The sequence below is a fragment of the Hetaerina americana genome, unplaced genomic scaffold (genome assembly GCF_022747635.1).
Source record: "Hetaerina americana unplaced genomic scaffold, ioHetAmer1.1.p SCAF_2, whole genome shotgun sequence".
Taxonomy (NCBI): Eukaryota; Metazoa; Arthropoda; class Insecta; order Odonata; family Calopterygidae; genus Hetaerina; species Hetaerina americana.
Genome location: NW_027286763.1, coordinates 33,912,078 through 33,939,032, shown reverse-complemented (window position 1 = coordinate 33,939,032; position 26,955 = coordinate 33,912,078). Strand labels below are relative to the sequence as shown.

General features: G+C 35.6%; 1 protein-coding gene across 1 annotated transcript in view; it reads right to left on the bottom strand.

The window, feature by feature from the left end:
* LOC139687962 (endoplasmic reticulum metallopeptidase 1-like) overlaps nt 1–22,474 on the bottom strand; it is a 33,135-nt gene extending 10,661 nt beyond the window's left edge. The window contains exons 1-10 of the mRNA XM_071585337.1: nt 22,252–22,474; nt 18,507–18,722; nt 16,182–16,355; nt 15,436–15,616; nt 13,483–13,613; nt 11,842–11,973; nt 10,780–10,900; nt 6,379–6,705; nt 4,799–5,034; nt 1,215–1,395 (exon numbers count right to left, since the gene is read on the bottom strand). Coding sequence (XP_071441438.1) covers nt 1,215–1,395; nt 4,799–5,034; nt 6,379–6,705; nt 10,780–10,900; nt 11,842–11,973; nt 13,483–13,613; nt 15,436–15,616; nt 16,182–16,355; nt 18,507–18,722; nt 22,252–22,275 — 1,723 coding nt within the window. The 5' untranslated portion in view covers nt 22,276–22,474. The remainder of the gene's footprint in view (nt 1–1,214; nt 1,396–4,798; nt 5,035–6,378; nt 6,706–10,779; nt 10,901–11,841; nt 11,974–13,482; nt 13,614–15,435; nt 15,617–16,181; nt 16,356–18,506; nt 18,723–22,251) is intronic.
* Nucleotides 22,475–26,955: the final 4,481 nt, after the last annotated feature.

Here is a 26,955-nt window from a genome sequence, read left to right as displayed (position 1 = left end):
AAGAGTAAATGATAAATGAAACTACTGAGTTATTATGAAAGTGATCAACTATAAAGTACGGATGGTTGAAAAAAATAATATTTGTTAAATTAAGTATTGCATATTTAAAAGAAGGTGACCTAAGAAATCGAACATACTTTCAAATTAATGAAAATTTCAAATTTCCATTAGCACACAATATATGGAATTCTCAAATGCTAGGTTTCCTGGAATTTTAATATGCAAATTGGAAACCTAATGAGTTCTACCATGCATCTGGCAGAGCACTCTCAGAGATATTAAATTGGAAAATACACTATTACACATATTATAAACCTGATTCCAGAATATTTTAGCAATGGTTATTTATTGAAAAAAACAAGCAAAAAGCAGAGATAAATACTGCACGAACTTGTCTGACACATTAAAAAAAATTGACATACTAAGAACTGAAGCTAGAATACATTTCTACTTTGTATCTACTACATAAATTAACAATATCAAAAACTCAAGATAATACGTAATGGAAGAATATATTTAAAACATGTAAATCTAAAAAAAAGTAGGTTTTTGAGCAGGAAAAAGTGGTGTTACCTTGTATGTATTAAAAACTGTATAAAAACAATTACTTCAGTCCTGAGTTTTTAATTCCTCCAGCTATAAAAAATAAATCCAGTCAACTTAAAAAAATCAGATGTGGGTTTATGGGAATCATGGCTAACCAAGAATTCAGTTTTTGCAGGTAGCAATATTATCTACCAGAATTAACTCACCAAGTTATAAGTTATCAGAATTTATTAGAATATTTAAGAATTTATTTTCTCTACCTCTTAAAGCTATGTTTTATGTCATGTAATGATTATGAAAATGTGTTTTGCATATTCAATACAAGCTTTACTGATTTGACTCCACTATTACAAGAGAGGGAACCATTGGGAGTGCAAAGACGTTCAGTCCCTATGACAAGGGAGTCTAAAATATTACTATCCACCATGGATCTAAGCCTAAATGCAAACTATTATTCTTCACTGAAAAAAAAAATTTGCATCAAAATAACACAACATTTGTACATTCATCAATGACCAATACACAACTCCCCCCCCACCTTCATGCTTTTGGTATACTTTTAATCAACTACAAATGCAATAAAATTACACTTTGCTACAACTGAATCCAAAATGTGAACATGAAATAACACAAACAATGATAATAAAGCATATATTACTAAAAAATACCTGGATAAAATCTGAATCTATAGCATAAAGCCACAAGCAAATGAGCTGTTGTGGGGAAGAGCACCATTAGAGTGAAAATGAAGGTAGACCGAATTCCTAAAGCAGTGCCAACCGCAATGATGAAAGTCCACACGAGCTGTACCCCTAGGCTATCCAAATAGACTTTATCCCACCAGTCAGCCTAGAAAAAAAAACATCACCTTATTAGCCCCTATTGGAAATACATTATCAATAGCTCACAATAATTTTGGTAAATTAACATAGAGGAATCAAAGGATTTCTGCTTGCCCATGCTACTTGTAACATGGCATTAAATATATAGAAAAATTTGGTCTCAAACTCTACCTAGTTTTTATGGCATGTTAATAAGCAATCTGTGATGAAGACACAGACCAGTAACAAGAAGGAAATTTTTGACGGGAAATTTCACCTGACAGTTCCCAAGTTTTTGCCAGAGTAACAGCAACTACTGCTGATGATAGATAGAATTTGTCAGATGCACATTATTTGCAAGATGTGTATATCGAGTCCTCGACTTGACAATCACAATTAGGGATAATAGACACGAATTTGCAATTTATAGGAAACCCACATATAATTTCTAATGATTCCGCACACCACTTTTCTCACAAACACGCAGCCCTCCACTCCATGATCCACCGCCTCCTACACATCCCCCTTTCCCCCAAAAACTTCAAAATTGAACTCGTGAATATCACTAATATAGCTACCAACAATGATTTCAACCCCAAACTAGTTAACACATTACTACGGAAAAAACAAAAAGCAATGGCCATAAAAAGCATTTTCGTATCTCAGCCCGCAGTATCTAAAGATTTTAAGTGGTGCTCGATCCCGTTTCTGGGAGATCTTTCATATAGGATTTCCAACTGCCTACCCACCTCACTCAAAGCAGCCTTCTACCCACCCATAACCCTCTCCAAACTTCTAGCCAATGGAAAAGACACCCAGGATAGCCTTCTCAAATCAGGCATTTATAAACTGAAATGCGAGGATTGCAACAGCGTTTATGTCGGTCAGACCGGCAGAAATATCAAGTTACGAGTCAAGGAACACGCTAGGTGTCACAAAAATCAGAATAACAACTCTCTCTTCGCCAAGCATTTACTAGAATTCAACCACAGCAGTGACTTTGTCCCAGAGATATTACACACACTCCCAAAAGGATTAAAAATGGACGCTCTCGAGCAATTAGAGATTAGAAGGCACTTGGTGAACCCCAACACGACACTTTGTAATGAGCAATTATTCCCATACCCCTCCCCACTCCTCTCCGAGAAATTAGCCTGGAAATGGTCAAAACAATCCATCAACGCACCTGCGAGCCCCCACCCCCCTCAAATCCTTCCAACCCTCCCCGCCCCCACTCTGTCCTGAGGGTATATATGCTTGCTCTGTCTGTTTTGCAAATTTGTACCTGATGATGCCGCAAGTCGGTGAAACGCGTTGTGCCGTATAATAAAATCTGTGGAAAAGTACGAGTCTTTCTTTCTATTTTAATAATGGATATTAATACTTCCACGAAGTGAAGCCTGAAACAATAGAATATAATGGCTTCATATTTGCTGCTTGTTTACCTTTGCTTCAGTGTTCCCAACCTCTACTCTCAACATCCTTTTCCCAATGACTTTGTCTGATTGTGGTTCAAGGAACAGTCTCTCCAGTCATACCCTTGAACTTAAGTTAAGCATCATTATCTATGTAGTTTGTAAGGGCCATTTAAGAAAACTTTCTGATACACTCAAAGACTTTTTTGGCTTTCGAATTGATTAACCACTTGCAGTTTAATAATTTCTTTGCATAAGCACCATTTGAAACTAGAGGTTTGAACAAGTCTGATGCCTCTTAATACAGTGCATATCAATGTGAAAATAGCCTCCAGGATATGAAACCAAACTAATCTTTGCATGCAATCACTTCATTTATCTTCAAAATGCTTTCTATGAACATGTTACAGCATGAAGAACACTGGAGACCCTACACTCACTGTCTTTCATGCTCTTATATAAAGAAGAGTACTATAAAGCACAGAATACTAATTGAAATGGTAGTGACAAATTGATTAATTGCACTTTTCTTCAAGATACATTACAAAAATTACATCTAAGTATTTTCAATGTTATTAAAACACACATATGATAATATTACACCATTGGTTAGAGTCACAAAAAACTTATTCCATGTACAACTGTTTTGTATTTCATTTGCTTGTATGCATGCAAATAAGTTGGGTGTTATAATAGAAGGTGTAACTGAACTCATTATGTATACATACTCTACATTATACTCTGTTCATTATCCATCCAACTTAGAATTTTTGAGTAATTTGAACTTCAAATACATTTTGTTTACTAACACACTGCATACAGATGCCGAGAATTCTTGTCATTTAAATTCCAACCGTTTCAGATGGATGACAAGAATTCTCGTCATTTCAAAACATCATTTAAACTTTTAATTAACATTATTTACATGTATGGATGTAAGTTTTCATTTGCCTTTTGTTATTAAATAAGAACAGCAATAACTAAATTTTTGATTTAGTTAAGTAATTTTGATAATATAAGCTTCCATTTTAAAATACAATAAGTTCATGAAAGGCTTAGACAGGGCAGATATGTATTTTATTATACAATCATGAGAAAAACAATAAAATGGTATAAGAAAGTAGTGCTGTGGTTTATTAATTGTGCTCTTTTTAATGCTTTCAGAGTTTATAAAACATTAAATGAATCAAATAGCATTTGATTCAAAGGCTTTCTGCTCTATGCCACCAAAGAGTGGGCAACGAATAGAGAGGAGCCAGATGAGTCATTTTCAGAAAATGTTAGCGATGATGAGTTGACACAGCATGTTCCTTCAAGGGATCATCCACATGGTCTCTCGAGAGACCTCAGTTAACAACATCTCGCTTTCATTTTGGGTACGGGGTAGAAAAAATATCACAAAAGAAGATGTAAAGTTTGTACTGCAAGAAAAATTAGGAAGGAGACGAGTTATGTGTGCTCTTCATGTGATATTCCACTGCACAAGGAAAATATTTCGTGAATTAACGCACAAAGAAGAAATACTAAAATTGCTTGTGAGTATTACATTCTAAGTTCCATTTAAAATTTTCAATTTTAAAGTAATGAATGATGATTTTAATGAAGCAATGCATGTTCAAAAACTACACTTTAAAAATCCACCGGAATGGAACATTAAAACCCACTTAAATATCCCGGTATGCAATATGTTAAGGAGACTTTTTACGGATACATTTAACGGTCCCAATGGTGGCAGGGTAATATCTTCACTTGCCAATCCAGAGGTTGAGGGTTCAGTTCTACCTAGGTGGGTTTTCCTACACCTAGGACTTGGGTGCTTATAATTGTGTCTTTTGTTGTACATAACATTGTCAAACGTCCTATCCGGGGCAAAAAGGGCTATTTTCAATTAATATCAATAAAAAAATAAATGCCATTGGCATAAAATTTTTATGCATGATATACAGGTAAACTCCTCTGTAATGGAAGACAAGACAAAAATTTTATGCAAAATAAAACGCATAAAGGAGGACTTACCTTTTCTTTCTGATGAGATGATGAATGAGATGATGAGAATGCATAAGGTACCAAGCAACCAGCAATTGCTGGGCAGTAGAAGAGTGGAAATATCAGAGCTGGACGGGTAAACCAAGACATGTGACAGCCTAGGGTGTCCAATATCACAGCAGTACCAATTACAAGCAATGCTGCCATCACCCAGCCAGATAACACAATGGCACTGCAAAGAATGATTCTCCAACTTTTTTCATTTCCTAGGGTTTAATAGAGATGAATACAAATAAAAATAGCTCGATTTGCACTGTAGTCTATGCATAAAAATTGCGACCCCAGTTTCATGTAGAACTGTCTTTACATAAACATAAACTCACACCTTGTTTGCACATTAGGCATTCAGTGCAAGAGAATACATAGTGTACATGGTGATAATGCAATTGCAGTAGACAAAACCAAATTTCTTTGAAGGCTGCATAAATATTCTCAATATGACACATATATCCTCTAGGTTGCTTTTAAAATCAGTCAAATATCTGCCCATGGTCATCTCAATCATATATTTCCACAGAAGGCTAAATTTTTCTCAATGCATTTGCTCACGTTGATGATTCTGAAGTTATACAGAGTGTCCCTGAACTGTTACCAAGTTAGAGAGTGAGCCTTCTTGTTATATTTTGGAACAATACCAAACTCTTTGGACACAGGGAGCATCTACCTTTCTAAATAACTTCACCTTAGCCATTTGGCATCTGACCACAAAACAACTATTACCAGAAAGGCAAACAAAAATGAATAATGAAATGTGAATAGCCCATCATAAGAGACTTGGTGGAGCTAGAGAATAAAGAGAAGGATTATCCCACATCCCATTTCCTATGCCATCTTTAATTTATCCAGACTCAAGCAAGGTGATAACCTTGCACATCTACATACGACAGAAAAAATAGTAATAAAAGTTTTTAGTGACATGTCTTAACCAATTGATCTCATTTTAACTTTAATTACAAAGTCCCATGACCAGGTAAATAATGTTTTGTGCAGGACAGCCTGAAGCAGTAGTAATTCCAACAGTATTAGTAATATTGCATTACACTATGCACCAATTCTACAAAAATATAGATAATAAGTAATAAGAAATGATGTGCTTTACGTCAAAAATAAATTGATAAATAAATGGATATGGATATTATGTTGTCTATTAACCTTTGAATGTACATGATAATATTTTCCTCCATTGATGTTTGTATACCCATATTGATCCATCAGGGTCTTGTTATAGAGTCTTGTGCTATCATGTAAGTGCTAGGGACAAACAATACCATTCTATGGACCAATAAAAAAAATCAACTGACACAAATGGCAATAATAGCAAAACAGAGAAGCAAAATGGAAATAATTATGCTATGCTATATTTATTCTCAAACAGCAAAAACACTGTGGAAAAATAAATGTTCTGTTCTTAAAAAGCAACAATGTCGAGGAATAAAAATATTCATGCTTCACACACCAAAAACTGAGATTAAAGCCAAAATATTGTAGCAATAAAATACAATTCCATTGTTGCAGAAGAAATAAGTATTCTAAAAACCCTTAATACTCACTGCCTGACAGACCTCCAAATTTCTTTCCAAAAATGACAACCATAGACAGCAAAACTGTTGTGAGGTTAAGGATTGTCCCAAATCCTTCTGAATATTCCACCATGTAGATCCCCATTACATCAAAGAATATTGATTTATTCTCCATTGACTCGGCTGACAACTTTGAAGCATTCTGAGGAAGTACAAACTCTGGAGCAGACATCACACTGGGGATAAGAGCCATGAGGTTGTCGCCAGTGTGCTGCATTGATCCCAATGATGTTCGAGAGATGTCATCATACTTTGTGTGATAAACATATCCATTCTTGGCATGAGCCATATCTAAGCCTGAATGCAATAAAAAATGTTATAATAAAACCCAAATATAATCAAAATAGACTGAATTAATAAAAAACAGACTTGAAACAACAACAATAAAATTTGATAAAAGAGAAGTATCTATGCACTTTACAGGAATCAAAAAAATACAGAGTTTATGGCAACAAACACGAAAATAAGGCTGACTTTAGTCCTCTACATATAACTACCAATAACTGAAAATATAAAAGCAAAATTGTTTGATTTCCTGTCACCTCAAAGGTCAAAGCTTTTGGAAGAAATTTGAGAACATATCATTAGTGAATGCACTTTATTTACAAAGTGCATTCACTTTACATTCACATATTTAATAGGTGGAAGATATCATATTTGAAAGCAAAGAAAATAATATTTTGATTACTCTATCACAAGTAGAAATACACTACTGATGCAAAATATACATATTTTCATACGGAACTCATAATGATAATAATAGCTATCCACTTGCTGTTTAATTAATATTCATTTTAAGTGAAAAATTACTCTGCCCACTGGTGAGAGAACATGCAGTTGTGCATACCAGCCATTCAGCTCAACATATCTGAATCATATTTTGTGGGGGCAGAAACTACTGACCATGAAATTTCTTCAATATTATCTATTTCCACCCAAAAATTTATTCTTGCTTGTTTTACTATATTACATTTTCAATCCTCCTCGTACGTAACATTATACGACTTATTCTTCAGGGAGTAATTTTTTACTCTAAGTTAATTTGGGAATTTTATTTCTAGTTCAATAGCTGATTGTGAAAATGTTTCTTTTAAATTTTTTTTCCATTGGCCGGACATGAAATTAGAATCTGTGATGACTTTTCAACCTGAAGTTAAGAATTGCAAAATAGCATTTTCTGGGAGACTTTTAATGGGCAGGCACAACTTATCATACCCCAGATATAAAAATCAACTACAAACGCATGAGTCTAGAAAACATGCAGCATTTAGAATTTCATATAAAATTGTCTGCTTTATTAGCCATACAGCATGTGAATTTACACGCAGCTTTGATTTGAGAGAGCTGCTCATTAAATACTGCAGCATGAATTAGTGCTCTCATCTATTTAACTGATACCCATTTGGCAGATTTTTTGATACTTGAATAAAAAAGTAAACACTTTAAAATCCACGTGAAAAATTTCTATTGACTAACATTATTTTTAATGCATGTTATCAACGGCAACACCTAATGGTGATAATGAATTTCAATTTACTGTAAAAAGAGGGTGAGTATAACAAGGGAGAGAGTAGGGTGAGCATTGGACTAATGACTGGAGGGCCCATGTTCAATTCCTACGCATGCATCTTTGGACACCCTCAGCTTCACCCGAAATGTGTAAGTTTTTAGATACCAACACTTTCTGGGAACCCTCAGACACCAAAGGGAAAGGATCTGACTTCCTTACACTGATGTGTGAATTTCACATGCCGTTGGACTTTGTATTGGGTGAACTCTACCATCACCTACACAACTGACCTTTGGGTAGATAACTGTGTTTTCATAACCAGGGAGATGGGAAGTAAGAGAGATCAAATCTATTGAAATATTGTTCCTTCAATAAAAAATTTGCTTTATTTTCAGGATGAATCACTAAGTGTTTAATATTTATTCAATAATGGAAGAATTCCATAATTTGATGCCTAAAATATGTTATGTGCAGTTAATTAAGTTTATTGAGATCAGTGTGATAAATTCTCAAAATAGCCATGGAATATAGTTTAGAGTAAAAATAAAAAAATTATAATTTTTAACAAAAAATTTGGGAACTTTGTTCATTCAAAATATTACTAAAAAAACTAAATACGAGGCATGTTCAGTGCACTCAATTATTGTATTTTATTAGAAAAAATGTACTTGAAAAAAATTACAGGATATTGTTGGCACACTTGTTGACTATTTTTCCACATAATCAAAATCTGGTTCAATGCATGGAATGAGCCATTGCAAAAGCTTCTTTATGCCCTCCTCAAAGAACTCTCCTGCCAGCTTCTTCCCCACTTCAGAACCTCTTTCTGCAAATGCTCATTGGTTGAAAATATAATTCCACCCAAGGGTTCTTTCAGGAAGATGAAAAGATAATAATCTGAAGGTGCATGTCAGGGGATTACAGGGGTTGGTTCAAAACATCCCTATCAAATGAGTTAAAGAGCACCCAAGATTACGTGAGGATGGACGTTGACATGCAACAAGCACATTACTCTCATCAGCATTTCCCTCCATTTGTTTTGAAAGCTACTTCTAGAGTTTTTTTTAGGGTCTCACAGTAGCACTGTGTATTGATGGCCTCCCCCTAAGGCAGAAATTCGATTAAATTATGCCTTTTTGGTTTCAAAACATTGAAGCCATCATTTCTTAGCCCGATATTGTGGTTTTGAATTTTTTGGTAGATGAGAAATTGGTGTGATGACCCATTTTTTGTCTCAGGCATGTAATGAGCCACCCACATTTTGTCTCCAGTCACCACAGAGCTAAGAAAATCCTTACCTTCTTATTCAAGCTGTTTTGGGAGCCATCTTGCCCACAGTTTCTAGTATCCCAGTGTATCTGTGAATGTCTCGTGCAAGAGAGTTGTGGAAACAATGCATAAATTTCATCCACTGTCTTAACAAACAGTTTCCTCAATTTTTTGTACAAACCCATCGGGCAAAATGGAAGGTCTTCCATCTTCTGTTTGTCTCGAACATTTGTTATGCCTCCACTAAGCAAGACTCGTCCTGTTCATAACACCTTCTCCGTAAGCCATTTTGATTCCCGGAAAAATTTCCTTAGGTGTTATTCCTTCTATGAGTAAGAAGTGGATCACAGCACGTGGCTCGCACTTGATGGGATTTCTTACCGACATCTTTCATGCAATGGATTTTTGCAACATCAGTTTGCGTACTACTGTGTTCCTGTGATACTCACTCTGTGATACCACCCAGTTGCCAGCCCTCAAAAAACAGAAAACCACAACCCATGAAGGCCACAGTACACTTACTTTATATACAAGGTTTATGTAAAAAACATCAGTCAACATTTTCTCTGAAGTGTGCGTGAAGTTTGGAATGCAGACCATCATTTTAGTGGCTAATAAGTGGTGAAGTTAAGTCGCAGATCATATTGCCATTGATTAGATGGCAAAGCACACCATTATCACTGAAAATTTGGGGATGATCTGTGCTAAACTTACCCCAAAGGTTTTGACGAATGACCAAAAGCAGAGTTAAGTGTTTGCTAGCGAAAACCTTCTGCAACGCAACATAACAATTCCACAACATCCTTACAATCCCAACTTGGCACCCGCAGACTATTTACTATTCCCAAAAGTGAAACCCTCCCTCAAAGGACACCACCATTGGACCCTAAGTGCAATCAAAGAAGCTTAAACACGTACACTTAAGGACCTTCTGGAATCATCTACTAGAGAGCCTTTGAGTTGAGGAAAAGCCACTGGCAAAAGTGCGTTGACCCTCAAGGGATGTACGCTGAAGAATTTTGATGCATTGTAGCAATATCGAAAACAAATCTATTTTTCTGAAACTTTTTCTGATACTCTTAATATAAACAATGTATATATTAAATTGTTTGGTAAAATTTAATGACAGTGGTCAAAATGAATGCTCTGACACTTGGACACATATTTCAGCATATTTTGTGCACTAATAATGAAAAAATAGTTTTAAATATGGATCTAAATGTGGTTCAAAATTCATCAAAAGGTATAAAATATCAAAGATTTATACAAACTGGCTTGGGAGAGAAGTTGAACGATAATTTGATTGGCATTTTCAAAACTGCTAATATGACTGGTCTCGTGCGTCTAGTATTCATGAGTTCATATTGTTATCACTTAATTTTTCAACTGCAAATAACTAAGGTCCACTTGAAGGGAAGCATTTTGAAAAAGAAATCCTTTCTGCTGATAATTAAAGAGTTGATGGAGATTTGCAGACGTTTTCACACCCTCTACTAATAACTAGACAATATTGACTAATAACGTTTCATGGGGCCTTCAAACAACTTGAGATACTCACAAAGGATAAAATTATTAGTTAACAATAAAATCACCTGGAATATTTCCAAAGTCACGGAAAACTCTGAAGTCTGTATCTGAAGGTATCAGGCCACTCTGGAAGATTTCTTCTCCAATGGCATTTGCATGAGGATATGGAACAGATTTAGCATAAGCCTGGAAAAAAAAGCAAATAGCATTAGCATTAATAAGGGATTTCATTTTTTTAAAATTCTGATTTCATGATTTTCATTCTGATATGTCTACCATACTGATATAACCATTATTTCACTAAAATTAAAGGACATGTTTCGCTAATTACAATTAGAATGGTATCACAACTATTAATGCATACTTTTTATTTTAGTAATTATTAAGTGGTTTTTAATCAGAACCACAGCTAATTATATTAGGTCAATGCATAATGATTAGTTAAATACTGAAAATTATAAAATGACCTGTTAATTTAAAAATAAACTGTTTATAAAATAAACTGTTTGAATTTAATCTTCACAATCAACCCTCCATATATGTATGTATTTGGTTTTGTCCCCCCCCGCCTAATGTATTTAAATAAACTGCAATAGATTTACTATTTTTCTGCAATAACTATAAAGCAAACATTAACGATAGCAGACTCCAGAAAAGTGAAACATACTTGTCAATTGTAGAGTAAATCAATAACCAAGAAATACAATGTTTCACAGGTTAAAATAATTCTCATTTGAACCAAGGTCTTAAAGTATTATATCACTCCTCTCTCAATGATGATTTAATACTTTAAAAAAATTTTTTATCTGGGTGAAATGTTGATTATATATATATTTGCATTTCATTACATCAAGTTTAAGTCTAAATGAGTTTCATACTCTAAGTACTCACAGAAGCACAGGAATGTTACACGGAGAAATTCATGAAACACAGGAATGTTTTTTAGAGAAATTCAGGATCAAAGGGAAAATATGGTACCGTATAAATATAATAACTTTATTATCATAGGTTTATGTAGGCAAGATTACGTGATGAATACAATAGAAATTGAGTTAAAACAAAAACCTATGCCCATTCCATGTGGGCAACCAAAGAAATTTTTTGATGCATGAATTTCCAAAACTTACCTGTACGAGCCATGCATTGCCAGGACCAGCTTGGAAAAGGATCTCCTTGCCTCCAGCACCACCTGCCTCAAGATTGATGAAGGCCCGTACTTCCTTTGCCCACTCATGTTGTGATATGAATGCATGCGATGCCTATAATAGATCGTGTTGAGGAAATCGAATGAGAATAAATAGAAACCCAAAAAAAATTTATCTCTACTCACTACGATAGAAATGAATGAAGAAATTTCTAATTCCACAAAACAAATTCTTTAACATCCATGGCCTGAGTCATAAATGTTAAACATTTTTCATGGAATAAAAGTTCATATATTTACGTCCATCATTGATAAATTCCCACAATGGGTGCCAGACATCATTAAGCCTGTTGTGTGTGCCACTTGTGTGACCCTCGAATCACTCTTTTTGTATTTTTATATAATTTTGGTTGGTAGGCAGGGATTAGTGGTTCCACAATTTTATTTTGTTCACAGATAATGCTGTTTAGTGAATCAAAGACAATTTATTGAATCTTTATAATTTTTCCTTGGTAATAAAGTATTTAATATATAAATGAACTTATCCCTTAATGTAGCCGTAATAAAGGTCTGCTTACATTAAGATGGAATTTCATTAAATTAAGGACTCTACAGGTAACTTCTACTTATTACTAGAGGACCATGGACTATGGAACATAATAAACACCCACAGAAAGACTTTAGGGTAACACTTTATTTCCTTGGTATTTTTTGGAATAATTGCCAATGTTAGATGCTATTTCCAGACAAGTAAACATGCCAACTTTGTGGTAAAACTGACACAACAGTAATTTATGTGCAACAATTGATTAGAAAACTAAGAAAAACAAATTTTACTATCTGCTTTGCACACTCACATGCAACAAAAAGGTAACATAAAATACATTAACCAATTATAGTACATGGTAAATTTGATTTGGGAATGATATGTTATTGTAGGACAGGCAGCAGTTGTAAGTTTGGCATATCCTCAATATTTGCGCAAATTTCTCTGATGTCAGAAAGACAGAAATAGGTACTGAATCATCATAGATTTTTGTGAATTGGTAGAGAAGACTAAAGTTATCTGTTAGTACATTAAATACTTTGGTTCCCAAAATATACCTCTTCTATATGAGTTTATGGTAAACTTCTCCTGAATTTTCCAAATATTTCAAACTTCATGGATAAGGAGTTGGGATTAACTGTTTCCTTATATGTATTTTGTGTTGATGATGTAGACACCAATGGGCAACTTTTGCCTCTACCATAGAATTAATTTTTTTGACCTAGTGTACAGTGCATACATCGTCATTTTGTTGTGAACCCTTCCACTCAGGTAACTGCCCTCAAGATTAATTTTTGGTCTTTCTATTTATTGGATGCCTAGGCATGAATTAGTAGCATTTCCCGAATGCATTCCAAATTAACAGGTAGAAATTTCCTCCTAAAAATGTATCAAATACTAATTTTTTCAAGATATCCAGTAAATTTTCTGATTTTTCCATATTGACAAAATTTCCTAATTTTTAACGACTCATGGATACCCTGACCATCAATCGTTCAAGTTTAGCACCTACATCAGATTAAGCAGTAGATGATATGGAATGGATCATCTTGCTGTGTTTTGGAAAGATTTTCATACCTGCAAAGGGTTCTCCTCAGCACCATTGAAGAGAAATATGAGATTGTGAGGTAGTGATGGGGCACCTGGTTCACTAAGAACTCGGAGAAGTTCCAACATAACTGCACAGTGAAACCCATCATCATTAGCTCCTGAAAATAAGCAACAAGGTTTTCAATTTTTGCCTCAATTTATTTTTCAGAATTACACTCACTAACAATGATTAAGTGGATAGTAACTACCAGCTTCACCGGGCCAGTTTTACCTAGTTTACGTGACACCTATGTAATGCAACCTCTAATGGCTATTATAGTACTTGGGTACAGTATTAAATAGAAATTTTTGGAATAATGGTTTTCTATTGAATAACTCCTCTTTTGCCTATTAACTAACATGCTAGATAAGCATGAAGTAATTTCGCACTACATGGTACCAAAGTTAATCAATCCAAAATGATTGACACAATTCTAGTACATACCACTATAACTGTGTTATTTCTAAGCAGAAGGGTAAAAAATAATAAAAAATCATTTTCATGGGCTATTAAAAAAATTGCAAATGCCAATATTTTACAATTCCATATATTTGTAGAAATATATGGGATCATAACATCATGATGCCTGAATATTCATTCAACTACAAACCACACTAAATGCGCATACAAATTAGTTATAGAAGCTTTTCATTAGACATTTCATCAGGGAACATACTAATATTTATTTCACCAATGAAAAAAATGCATGGATTGTAAGAAGGATGGCTAAGATATTAATATTTATTCAAGCACTGGAAGCTGCAAACAGAATTAAATGCTTGGCTATTTTATACACACGAGTATAATTTGTAGAATATAGAGACACATCACAGACACAGAATGCATCATATGGCTGCCTACATATCTCCCCCACTCCCTTGTTCATTTCCTATTGGTCCCTTTACCTCTCCTTCCCCTACCTCTCCCCCGCGCATCCTCTCCGCTCTTCCCCGAGAACACCATTCTGAAGACGACAGCCGTGCTTTCGAAACGTCAAATAACATATTGTGAGTGTCCTCTCTATGTGTCTCTATATTCTACAAAACTACATCCGTGTATATTTGTGCGTCGCCGAAGAGCGTTCCATTTCGAAGATAGATAGATATATATATATATATATATATATATATATATATATATATATATATATATATATATATATATATATATATATGCATACATATAATTTTCTGTGGGATGGTGCGGTGACTAACATACAGGCTTCTCACCATGAGGGCGTGGGTTTGAATCCCAGAGGCGGCAGATTATTTTCAGTGGTATCCTGATCCCTACTTGGGGTGCTTCGTGGAGAGCACTTGGAGTGAGTATGACGCCCGTCAGATGGGACGTTAAACTCTGGACCCCTTGGCACCTTTCGATAAGACTAGGCTAGTGCCAACACCAAGATCTCTCTCCACCCCTCCTTTCCCATCCATCCCTAATAGCGCAAATGACCTTAGCTATTGGTCGCCTCCCCTAAAACTACTACAGCTAACTTTCTAATAACAGTTCTTTGGCAAAACAGTTCCAACTGCCACTTTAAAACTGGCTATATCAACCGTATAATGGATAATATAATGTTATGTGAGGTACTAGAGTGTGAAAAGAACCTCAGGATACATATCAGTTCAGGAGCTGATGTTTTTCATTTAGATTCCAGTTCTGGATTTAGTCTGAAGAACTACAGGAACAGAGAACCAAACCGACCATCACCATCTGGTATTATCGGTTACTCTCTATGTATATTTTCATCAGAAAATACTTTTTGATACTTTCTGCTATTGCAACTCATTGCTACATCCCAGCTGAAATCAATCATACATTCTAAAAAATAAATCCATTATCAGTAATGGAATATAAATTTATTACCATGGGCATAATGTGAGCTTTGAGAGATTCAAGTTAAGTTGAGGTAATGAAAATACTTGCTACAGACTTACCTGGGCTGGTTGGGACACTATCATAGTGGCAGTTAATCATGAGACTGGTGGTTGAAGGCTCTTTTGATGCAAGTCTCACAACTATATTTTGAATGCCTTCATAAGTATTCATTACTCCATGAGGTTTGAAAGCCAAGTAGTACCACCCCATGGCCTGCTGTTTACTTATGGTAACTCTGTGCTATAATCAGAGAAATTTAATTCAGGCAAGAATGAGAAGACAGAATTTCTAGTAAAAAATAAAAATCAGGAGTCGCATTAAATTTCATCTCCAGAATATGATCATCGTAAAGATACTAGGTGTTTGGCATGGGATATTAAAAGCAAAGGCATAGATAAACACTAAATAAGGAGATAAATCTGAGTTGATTCCAAATAATAATAATTATAACTAATGGCACTCCACTGGTTTAGCCATGTTTTAGTGGGACACTTATGACTAACCAATTCTACCTTCCTATGGCGCAAATGACCTTAGATGTCGGTCGCCTCCCTTAAAAACTACTACTACTACTACCTAACATGACGTAGTAAGACATCCTATATGACAACAAATCCTTCTTCAATTCTGCATACTTTCTGCATCCCTTCATCATGTCCAACTATTATGCCCATTCTCTTACATTCCCTATTTCACTTTACTAAATTTCTCCCCTCAATCACAGTTTTCAGCCTTCCAGTACCAATTACCTGTTATACACTAAGCACACAAGAATTAATAATCAATGGAAAAACGTAGAACATACCTTTTCCTTGGCTGCTAATGCTGCAGTAGCCCAATTGATTTCTCGTAAGAGGAAATCCACAGCAAGGACTTCATTTTCATGTGATCCAACAACCCTGGGGCCTATGCTAGTCAACAATGATAAATGGCCCATTGCTCTCTCTGCTGAGAACACAGGACTGCCCTTTCTACTAACCTAATCAATAAGAATACAATTGTAAATTAGAGGAAGAAAAGGTTCAACTCAATTAATACACCAGGTGAAATCATCAAATTTTTGTAAAATTGAAGGCACACCATTTTTGCTGCTTCTGAATGTTTGAGCAGAAATAGCACCATATTCGAGAACATCAAAATAAATTTTTACATTTTTCCCTACAACTTTGAGCTCTGTGCATACTGATTTTTACATTTTCAGAAGTCTGAAAATTAATCTAGAAGAAGTTCCAATTGGACTACAACTATAGTTATGATATCGATAAAAAACTATCTTTTTTGGTGTCTTGAGCATGAAAGAAAAATCCTCTTTTAATGAAAAATTGGAAATCAGCCTCAACCACACATATGCTACAGATTTAACTAATAATATGACATAAAATTAGGCAAATGTTAATATTTCATTTCACCCTTCATTGGCACAGCCCAAATGCATTGAAATGTTTGGTGGTAAATATGTTCAAGGGGAGAGTTTTTAAAATAAAACATAATAGTCAATGATGAATATATATTTGCGGCTTCAATTCAAAAATCCTCCCAAATTATTGATAGTTTAATTATTAATATGGAATGGTATTTTAAAGGAACTTAGATACATGGTCAGCGACAAAATGGACAGAATTGATAAACTGATTAAGATAGTGAAATCACTTGTGTAATTCCAGGGAAAATTTGCAACTGATTCTATGGCAAATGAAAAAGGATTAAATTCAAAACATTGCTAAATGCCATTATAGCACGTGATCCTGAAAGTATCAAAATAAATGTTCCCATGTTAGTGAAGGTAGCTGAGATTGTGGTATTTGAAAGTTAATCTAAAAAACTTCATGTTGAACAATAGATACACATTTTAGGCAATATTGTGCTTATTTGTACATGGTTTGTATAAAAAGTATCGGTAACAGTTTTTTCCTCACGTGTGGGTGAAGTGCTAAATTCAGACCTTGATTAAGTGTGCATATGATCGCAGATCACATTGGCATTGATAAGATGACAGAGAACACCATTATTACTGAAAATTTGGCAACGTGAAATATTTGTAATTAACTCGTAACGAAGGTCTTGACAGATGACCAAAATCAGAGTTGAGTGTCTACTTGCAAGGACCTTCTGCAACAGCATCAAGATGATTCCCCTACCCCCTTACAATCCCAACTTGGCACCAGCAGACTATTTTCTATTCCCAAAAGTGAGACCCTCCCTCAATGGACACCACCATGGGACCCTAAGTGCCCTCAAAGAAGCTTGCACGCATACCCTTAAGGACCTCCCTGGATCCACCAACCAGAGAGTCTTTGAGTAATAGAAAAGCCACTGGCACAAGTATGTTGATTCTCAAGGGATGCACACTGAAGAATTTTAAAGCATTGTAGCAATATCTGAAAAAATCTATTTTTATGGAAATTTTCTTGATACTTTTTATATGAACCATGTACGTACTAGTTTTATTCCATTATCTGCACGAAGAAAAATGTCTTATGAGTTTGTAGAGGAACTAGAGGCATTCGTCCTTTGTTATAATTCATAAAATGAAATTCAGTAGTATTAGAGAGTAACCATGTATTCATGGTCTCCCATTCAATACATTTCCAAGACAAACACGCCATCCTTCTTCCATTTTTATCCATAATGTTTAGTATCTGATGAGTCTTTTGTTATGTGATTCATCTCTTGCCACTTTGCATACCACTGTTATCATGGAAGTTGGTCTGACATTATAGTATCAAATTTTGATAGGTCCTGATGGTGCGATGACCAACAGCAAACACAAACTAATCTCACCACTAAAGGGAAGATTTTTCTCAGCAAGAATCACCTATTTCTATATCACATTCCTGATTTGGGTCAGATTTCCAAATTTCTCAAAATATTTTGACCCTTTTTACCCAGAAATTTTGAAAAAACTGACCAAATATATACTTTTTCCTGTTTTCCTGACCTAACAGTCACCCTGAACTACATACCAGTAACACAGTGATAACAACTCCATAAAATTCAAAGATTTAATTGCAGAGCACATCGATAAATACAGTCTTTTTGTTCAAAAATGCTCATGATATATTACTTAGCATTATAGCATTTAGTTAGAAATTGTTAATTCACCTCATCATTTGAGGTAAGTCCTACTTACTGCCTCAGGAATGGTGACACCCTTAGGGAGACGGCCATCAAAGTAAAGGACAAGCTGGTACACTACAAACAAAATACAAACTGGATACAGCAATGGAATAAACCATGGATTCACTTTTTTTGATCTTTCCTTTCTCTGCCCTTTTTCTTCTACTGTGCCGGCATATATAACAGACGAATCCTCCCAAGTGACAGTCCTGTGACGGACATTTAATCCCTAAAAGTAAAAACAGAAGTTTAGAGAGTGACAAATTTTTATAAACTGAAGCAGAACTTGATTATAAAGAATTAGAGGCGTGGCTTACAAATAGTTTGGTGCTTTATATGATGTATAAAGATGCATTTTTCATTTCAAAGATGATCATAATGGAGCATTTATACTTGCCTAATTGATAACACAAGCATAAAACCTTTATAAAAATAGTAAAGAGCACACCTGGTCAATCTAGTGGAAAGCCAGGTGCATAATAGTCATAGGGAGGAATAAGTAGATGCTGCTTATCATCAGTGAAACAAAATGATCGCAAATATACGAGAATGAAAACACTTGCTAATGATGGGGGGCTGGATTTGGATCACAGTTTAGCACTCAATAACCCCCATGTTTAATTAAAGAGATGGAAAAAGAGAAGAAATATTAAAAATGAAATATAAAAGCCTTAACTGGTGCAAAAAAGGTATGACAGCTAGCAGCTGATAAAATTACTGAACACCAATAAGGGGATTGGTGCTGTAGAAGAAATATTGGGATACCTCAAACAGGGAATAAAGAAATCAGCCAACAAAAAAATAAGAATAATAAATAAAAAAAAAGTTAGGAAGCCATGGCTTATACAAGATATAATTAGAAAGATGGCTGAAAGAAGAGAAGAATATTAACAGAGCACTAGGGAAAAGAAAGCACAAATAGCTGAAAAAAACCAGGCGAAAAACTGTTAAGGCAAGTGAAACTTGGTGGAAGGAGCAATGAAAGGATATGGACAGTTTACAGAGACACGGTTAAATGGGTGCATTGCACAGAAACGAATCCTGCTATACTTTCTTTGAAAAAAAATGTTATCCTATTAAGTGTTCATGGGTTTGTCGGAGGTAATTTCATGAAATACAAATTCCACGCAAAAATTATATGACAACTTATTTCTTAAAAGAAATAAGAAACATTCCATTAATACTACTTTCCATTCTATAATTTAGGATTAATACTCATGTGGAAATGTGCGAGAATGCACGGTATTATGACAATGTAACTGTTTCAGGTAACATACCAAATTTAATTCAGTTAAGAGTTTCATTTTTACAAATATCTGCCCACATTAACTATCATTACCACAACTGTATCACTACATATGACTGGGAACTTGATACCATGCAAGTACAATGTATAATTTTTACAAGCATACCCCCCTAATACTGGTATCAGTTTCTGCAAAGAAAATTGAATGGTAGCTGAGTACAGTTTATTATTACCTGCAGGTACTATAAAAAAATAGAACCTGATACATTCTATTGCATTGTCTGTTTGGTAAGTATGGTACCTCAAATCTTTCACTGTACTTTGTTCAAATCTTTAACCACTGTTTTTCTGAGATGGATCTCAGGTGCTCATACTATAATTAATGTGAGGTCTAGCCATCAAAAATAGCATACCCGCTGTAGAATCACTCCTCAATAACAGATATGGCTAGGGCAAGGAAGGTTGATGGCTGAGGCTTGAGATAAAAGCCATATAGCATGATATTTTATTGTACAGAATGAGATTATCAATTATTAGTTAGGGTCAGAAATAATGATCCATAAGTTATCATACTGCTTGCATTGTCAAGTTATTTCAATACAGCCATAATGACTTAACGGACTTATTTGAATAAGCAAATATGATGAAAACAAAGTGAAAATTGATAACAGTTTCCTTGACATATAAAGGGACTTAGAAATTTTCTTCGATACGACAAGAATATGTGGATTACAGGTTAGCCTGCTATTGAGTACAGAGTTTAATTAAGTACAAGGATATATAAAGTTGGTTGAATTGAGTTGATCTTTCTATAAGGAGTTAATTATCCCAATTTTTTAATTCAAGTACCAGGTCATTTAATTCCTGTGATCATTGTATTTCACTGTCTCTCCATCCTCTTTGCATAACACCATTTTAGGCTTGAGAAAAAGATAAGGATGCTATCATTGGCAGATAAGGGGCCAGATAAGAGGAAATCTGTTGTATGGAACTTTGAATTACATCTGCTTAATGAGTCTAATGTGAAAGACTTTTTCTCTACAGAAGCACTCGGCTATACTAAAGAGAAAAATGCTTAGTAATTTTGAACTGAAGCTCATTTTTCAAGGAAGATTATTTTAAAAGGCGCCACCAACCAGTTATGATAAATATAGAAATATAGTATTTAAAAATGAATGCATTGAAAATTAAATATTCAAGACTAAAAATATTTTTCGCGAGTGGGATGGTTAGTAGAGGGGCTGACTGAGACCTGTAAAATTTTATCCCATATGCCAAAGAGCATGTATTTTATTAATTAAATCATGCTTCTCTTTCAACACAGGAAATTAAAATTGCAAAACAATAAAATGCAAAACCATGTCGAAAGCATTTCCACCAACCCTTGATTTAGTACATCTTCCTCTACTACCTAAGTTAATTATCGTCACAATGCAATTTATTTTTCATAGGTGTATTTGCATTTCTCAAATTTTCCCGTCACCAGTCACGAAAGCTAGCATATGAATTTATGAAATCAAAGAACTTCTTCAATGGTACTACAATTTCATTATTTCAAAAAAATTCTCGAGTTTCTCCCTTTTTGTCAGTCTCAGAAATTATTGGACAATATTTGGAACTGGCGCAACAATAATTTGAACTAAATTATGATAAAACTAGATTACCCTTGTTTAAGCAATTCAAATGCAAATTATTTCTTATAACAATAATTCAATAGCTTTTTTGCTTGCTGAATGCCAGGAGGTGCCTTTTAATTACAGGGGTAGCTGGTCTTTCCATGTTACTGAGTCATGAAAGAAGTTAACCTTTAAACGTTATTACACTATTAATGAATTTTTGATAGCCCATAAAGTGTAACTATCTACATAGCCAAATAATATTTTGTAAACATTGTTGTGCTTTCGTAGAGCTTGTTGGCATGATGTATGTATTTAATTTCCATACTATACCTAGATATTGTTCATATATGTTCAATAGATAATAAATAATATGACGCTTCGGTAGCCCAGCACTCTTCCCAATTGGCTACCATGACCTCTTTTGCGAAAAACATCGATAGATGAGAAAAATTTAGAACAATATCAGTATTAACTCGTATCAAACGCCTAAATGACATATGTGACTCTATGAGAATTGATTGGCGTTTTTCCGCGTATCTCACCATTGTGCAAGCATAGCGGCATTCCTATTCCTACCCGTCACAAAATTATGTATTTTTTCCGCCATCATCGTCATTCAATGTTTAAAATTTGGAAGTTTTAACAACGATGAGCCTTGTACACGGGAATATAAAGGAAAGACACCCAAATGATCTCTAATTGAAAACCAACTTCCAGACGAGAAGTAGGAGATGGAAACTTACTATACTCGGTAGAGAGATACCGAGTATAGAGGCATAAGTTTGTACAAAGATAGGCAATAAGCATAGACATAAGGAAGAGCTGTTCTCAGAAATTCATTTCATAACGATACTGTCTTCAATTTTAAATCACAATGAAACAATTTTGCTCACCTCTTTTCCAGTGCGCGTATTCATGGTTATCAAGCTATTTTTGTTTAAGTATATTCAACACCATTCAAGATGCTTTCTTTGTCCTGGATCTATCGCCAGGACAACACTGGAAAAATCAGCTTAAGCTCTTGTACTTGCCACCTCACTGCACTTTTTCAATGCTATTTTTCCCTTAAGAAAGTCTTGCAACGCCGGCACTTAGTGATAATGCCATTGATTGAGATTTTGAATGCAACTTTCGGAAGAACGTTGTCGTCTGTTTTCAAATGATAATACGCGGTAAGTTTGACAGGGCGTAATACGATAACCTACACGATATCTCGTAACTCTCAAAGGTATCATTGATATCCTTATCATTCATGAAATTTCAAGGAGAAATTTCTTATTTCTATTGATTTAATGAAAAACGTGATCCAAAAAGTATTGATTAGATAATACTGAAGATATTTTGCCTTGGTGAATGTTCAAAGTCATGTTACATCATAGGAATGACATTCAACATTAATTATTATTTCATTTGTGATCCTCATTCTTAATTTTTATGCTACCTACATCTTTAAATAACAAAAGTAAAGGTCTTCATTTCGCCTATCCATTTTCCTCTTTTTTGTGCTTGGAAGTGCAGTTGGGCCTACATTCAAAGTAAAATAATAGTTTATGTCACTAAATATACTAGAATATTTAAAGGCAGGGTCGCCCGTCGAATTAGAAAACGAAGAGACAAGGATGCTCAAGTAGGGACGCCCATCTGGGGAGTATCGGACGATTCGCCGTACGGTCCGAAGCGCGATAAACGCAATCTGTCAAGAATAAGTGCCTCAAAGAAAGTACGTCCTTAGAAGGTAAGGGTAGCTAGTAAAGAGAAAGAGGTATGTAAGGAAGAAACAAGATGGGAAAATAAAGAGGAAACAAGGAAGATGCACGGAGGTTGGAAGGAAATGAAGGCAACAGAAGTGTTACGGGCGTGGCAGAAATGGGAGTTTATGGCAAGGGTGAGCCACGCCACTTCGCTTAAAAGAAATCGTAGTACGATGTTAGTATATAGTGACAATTTTACAATCATATTGAACCCGTAGATCACGAATGCCGAGAGGCAAAATTTACTTCAAACATTACAAGCAAGTAAATTAGTGGAAGATAGTTACATCACCACCGCCGACGAGGACTTATACTTGTATATTCATACTAAACACAATGATTAACTGTGCCTCCCATTGATCATATAATCGGTGATAGTTTGAGAGAATTAACTGTCAAAACTGAGAATGTGACTTGTGCTTGTACTGGAACGATGAAAATTTGCCATATGTTTTACCTTATAAAATAAATAAATATAAACACGCATTTTGTTGAAATTGGAACATATAATTGTTAGTTTGATAATGAGACACCTCGAAGGTGAAGTTATCGACGAAAACCCAACATGGTTTCCGAAAGGTCAGATCATGTGAGAGACAGCTTGCACTTTTTGTTGCAATATTTATCAGTACCCTGCAAGCCACCGCTAGGGTGCGTGGCATGGGGTGCAAACACAACAGACTATTTTTGACCCGAATATGACCCTACCGCGGTCGGACAATATTATTCTGATCCCTTATTGTTAATAGAAAAAATGGCATCTTATGCCATCTAATGGTATCTGTCTGTTCTACAATTAATCTCTCTAATTTTATTTGCATGATCTCTCCTACCGTAGCACGATGGGGGTAATAATACATTTTCAACAACACTGCTGAAGAGACCTTCCAATTTATGTAAGTTTCAATCTGTAATTTAACCTTCGCTCCGTGAGTGATTCTCAGCCTAGTTGCTCTAATATTTTGGATACGCTACTAAGTTTATCATAACAACGTTTTAAAAATCTAGCTCCTCTACGCTGCACGCGATCTTCTTCGGCAATTAATCCAACTTCGTGAGGATTCCATATACTTGCAGCATATTCTAAATAAGGCCTAACCAACAACATATAACATTTCTCTTTGACCTTTTTATCACATTTATCCAGTTCTCTTCTAATAATTCCTAATTTTTTGTTAGCTTAACCCAATTTTCCACATATGTTTCACCTAGGAGAGGTCGCGGGTGAGGATAACGCCCAAGTATTTAAATGACTCTACACATTCCATTCCGGCGTTCCCGATGCAGTTAGCGTTCGAGAGGGAATTTCTCTTTTTCCAAAACTTTAATACTGCACACTTTTTAAAATTTAATTCAAATTGCCAAGTGTCGCACCAGCGTTTGTATAGCATTAAGGTCATCTGACAAAGCTGCTGTGGATCAGAATTTACATTATACGATTACGATAAGGTCATATTCGGGTCAAAATTAGTCTGGTGTGTATTCACTCCCTGCAACACACCCTAGTGGTGGCTTGCAGGGTAATAAAATAAATAAATAAATAAAGTGAAGGTAGGAAATGCACCGAGATCTGATAGTTACTGGTCATCCCTCTACTTGGTGCCAAAGAAAGGTACAGGGTGACGCCCGTGTGGAGACTAACATGCTTTGATTGCCAGAATGGTGCCTTATCATTACCCTGTGCTCCACGTTTAAGAATTCTGTCGCCGTATTTGACAAAAAACTATGTGCTTCAGAACACATTCATCTACATAATGACGACATTTATTTCGCGATTGCTACTAAACCCCTATTCACCCTGCCCATATCCCGAAGATAGTCATGATAACTCTTTTTGGAGTGTTTGCATTTTTATTCATGACATTTGGTCTCCAAAACGCGCTGCAAACCTTTAAAATGTTCTTTGATCAAGTGCTTAAACGCCTATGATTTACATTTGGTTACAATGATGATATACTTGTCGCACTATCGGAAAAAATAGCACATGAAACAAGTAACGGTGCTGTTATTTTACCTGTAGTGCAGAATCGTCATAAATATAGCCAAGTGTGTTTCAGGTGCTTAGAAAATGCAATTCGCATTTTCCGTTTCCGATAGAATAATTTCCAGGAGACTCCGCATCGAAAAAGTGGAAACTGTGCCACACTTGTCCCTTCCACCCGCAATACAATAATTGAGGCAATTTTTGGCAATGGTGAACTTTTATCGTCGTTTCATTCCTCAAGTCGCCAAGCTTCAATCTCCCCTCCGTCGCCTCCTGGCTGTGAATATGAGTAGCGAGGACACCATTCAGTGGACTCCAGCATTAAGTGTGTTGTTTCCAAGCCTGCAAGAAAGCATTCTGTCAGTTGCTGTATAGTATGCTGATGTTTCCCTCCCTCTTGGGCTTTTTACTTTTGCCCCAGGTGTCGCCATTGATGCAGCCCTCCTACAAAACACCTCAGATGGATAGCAGCCTTTCGGACTCTGGACCAAGAAGTTGAGCGAGGCAGGAAGGAGCCTACGGGAAGGAGCTTTCATCGGCTTACAAGCCGGTCCTCAAGTTCCAACATATAGTGGAAGGACGGGATATTCGAAGTCGCGAAGACAGAGTCGCATTAGCTAACGACCTAAATGCAATTTAGACTTGGTGCAATACATGGCAATCGGAATTAAATTTGAAAAAATGCGTAGTAATACATTTTTGGGAAAGGAGTAATTCCCTCCCATTTAGTTACAAAGTGAAACAAACAGAAATCGTGAGGGTAGATTCCTTTAAATACTTGGGTATAACAATTACTCATGATCTGTCCTGGGGAAAGCACACACGAGAAATATGCGGTCGTGCTAATAAAAATTGGGATTTGTAAAAAGAGTGCTGGGTAAATGTGACGAAAAAGTGAAGGAACGATATTTTATTGCCCTAGTCAGGCCCCACCTAGAGTATGCTGCCAGTATATGGGATCCTCAAGAGATAAATTTGATTTCGGAATTAGATCGAGTTCAGCGGAGGGGGGCTAGATTTGCCAAAAATTGTTATGACCAACGCAGTAGCGTAACTACTTTGCTAGAAAATTTAGGCAGGGATTCCCTTACACAGCGTCGTTTACAATATAGATTGAACTTATTAAAAACATTTAAAGATGGGTCCTTTTCCGATGACATCAAGAACATAATACGAACCCCAACGTATTACGGGCGGGAGGGATCACGAATATAAGATTAGAGAGATAGTTTCATGACAGAGGTCATTTTTTACAAGAACAATAAGAGACCAGAATACTTGTAGTCGAAATCCCCCACTAGTCGCCTCGACATAATAAGTATTAACATACAAGGTAGTGACTGCGCATGGTTATACTAGTATATTTATTAATTTTTTGCAGGTTCCCCCAACCTTTCCCCTTCCATTTGAAAAACCCTAACCCCCTCATCTCTTACCCTTTCCTCCTGGTGCTGCACCCCCTGCCATACACCTTTTTGGTGGCTCGCAGGGTGCAGGGTAGATGTAGACTGTTCTTCAACATTTTTAAGGACCACAGGCCCCTTATCTATGTCTTCTCCAAGAAGCGTGACAAGTCCTCTCTTCGGAAGTTCCGCCATTTGAACCTGATTGGCCAGTTCATCACGGATATCGGATATGTAGCCGGCAATGACAATATTAAAGTGTAGATGCCATGTCTACCAACTACAGACGCATAGGAACCCTTGGCGATTCTATGGACGGGCAGTACTACCCGTTCAGACGGTTGCAATTGGGACACCCGCTCAGCCATGTAATTCTCCTGCGATGGGAGGAGGATTGCGCTCAAATATTGCAAAATAACTTTTAAATTCAGGTCGTATGTGATTAAGACGATTGGCTGT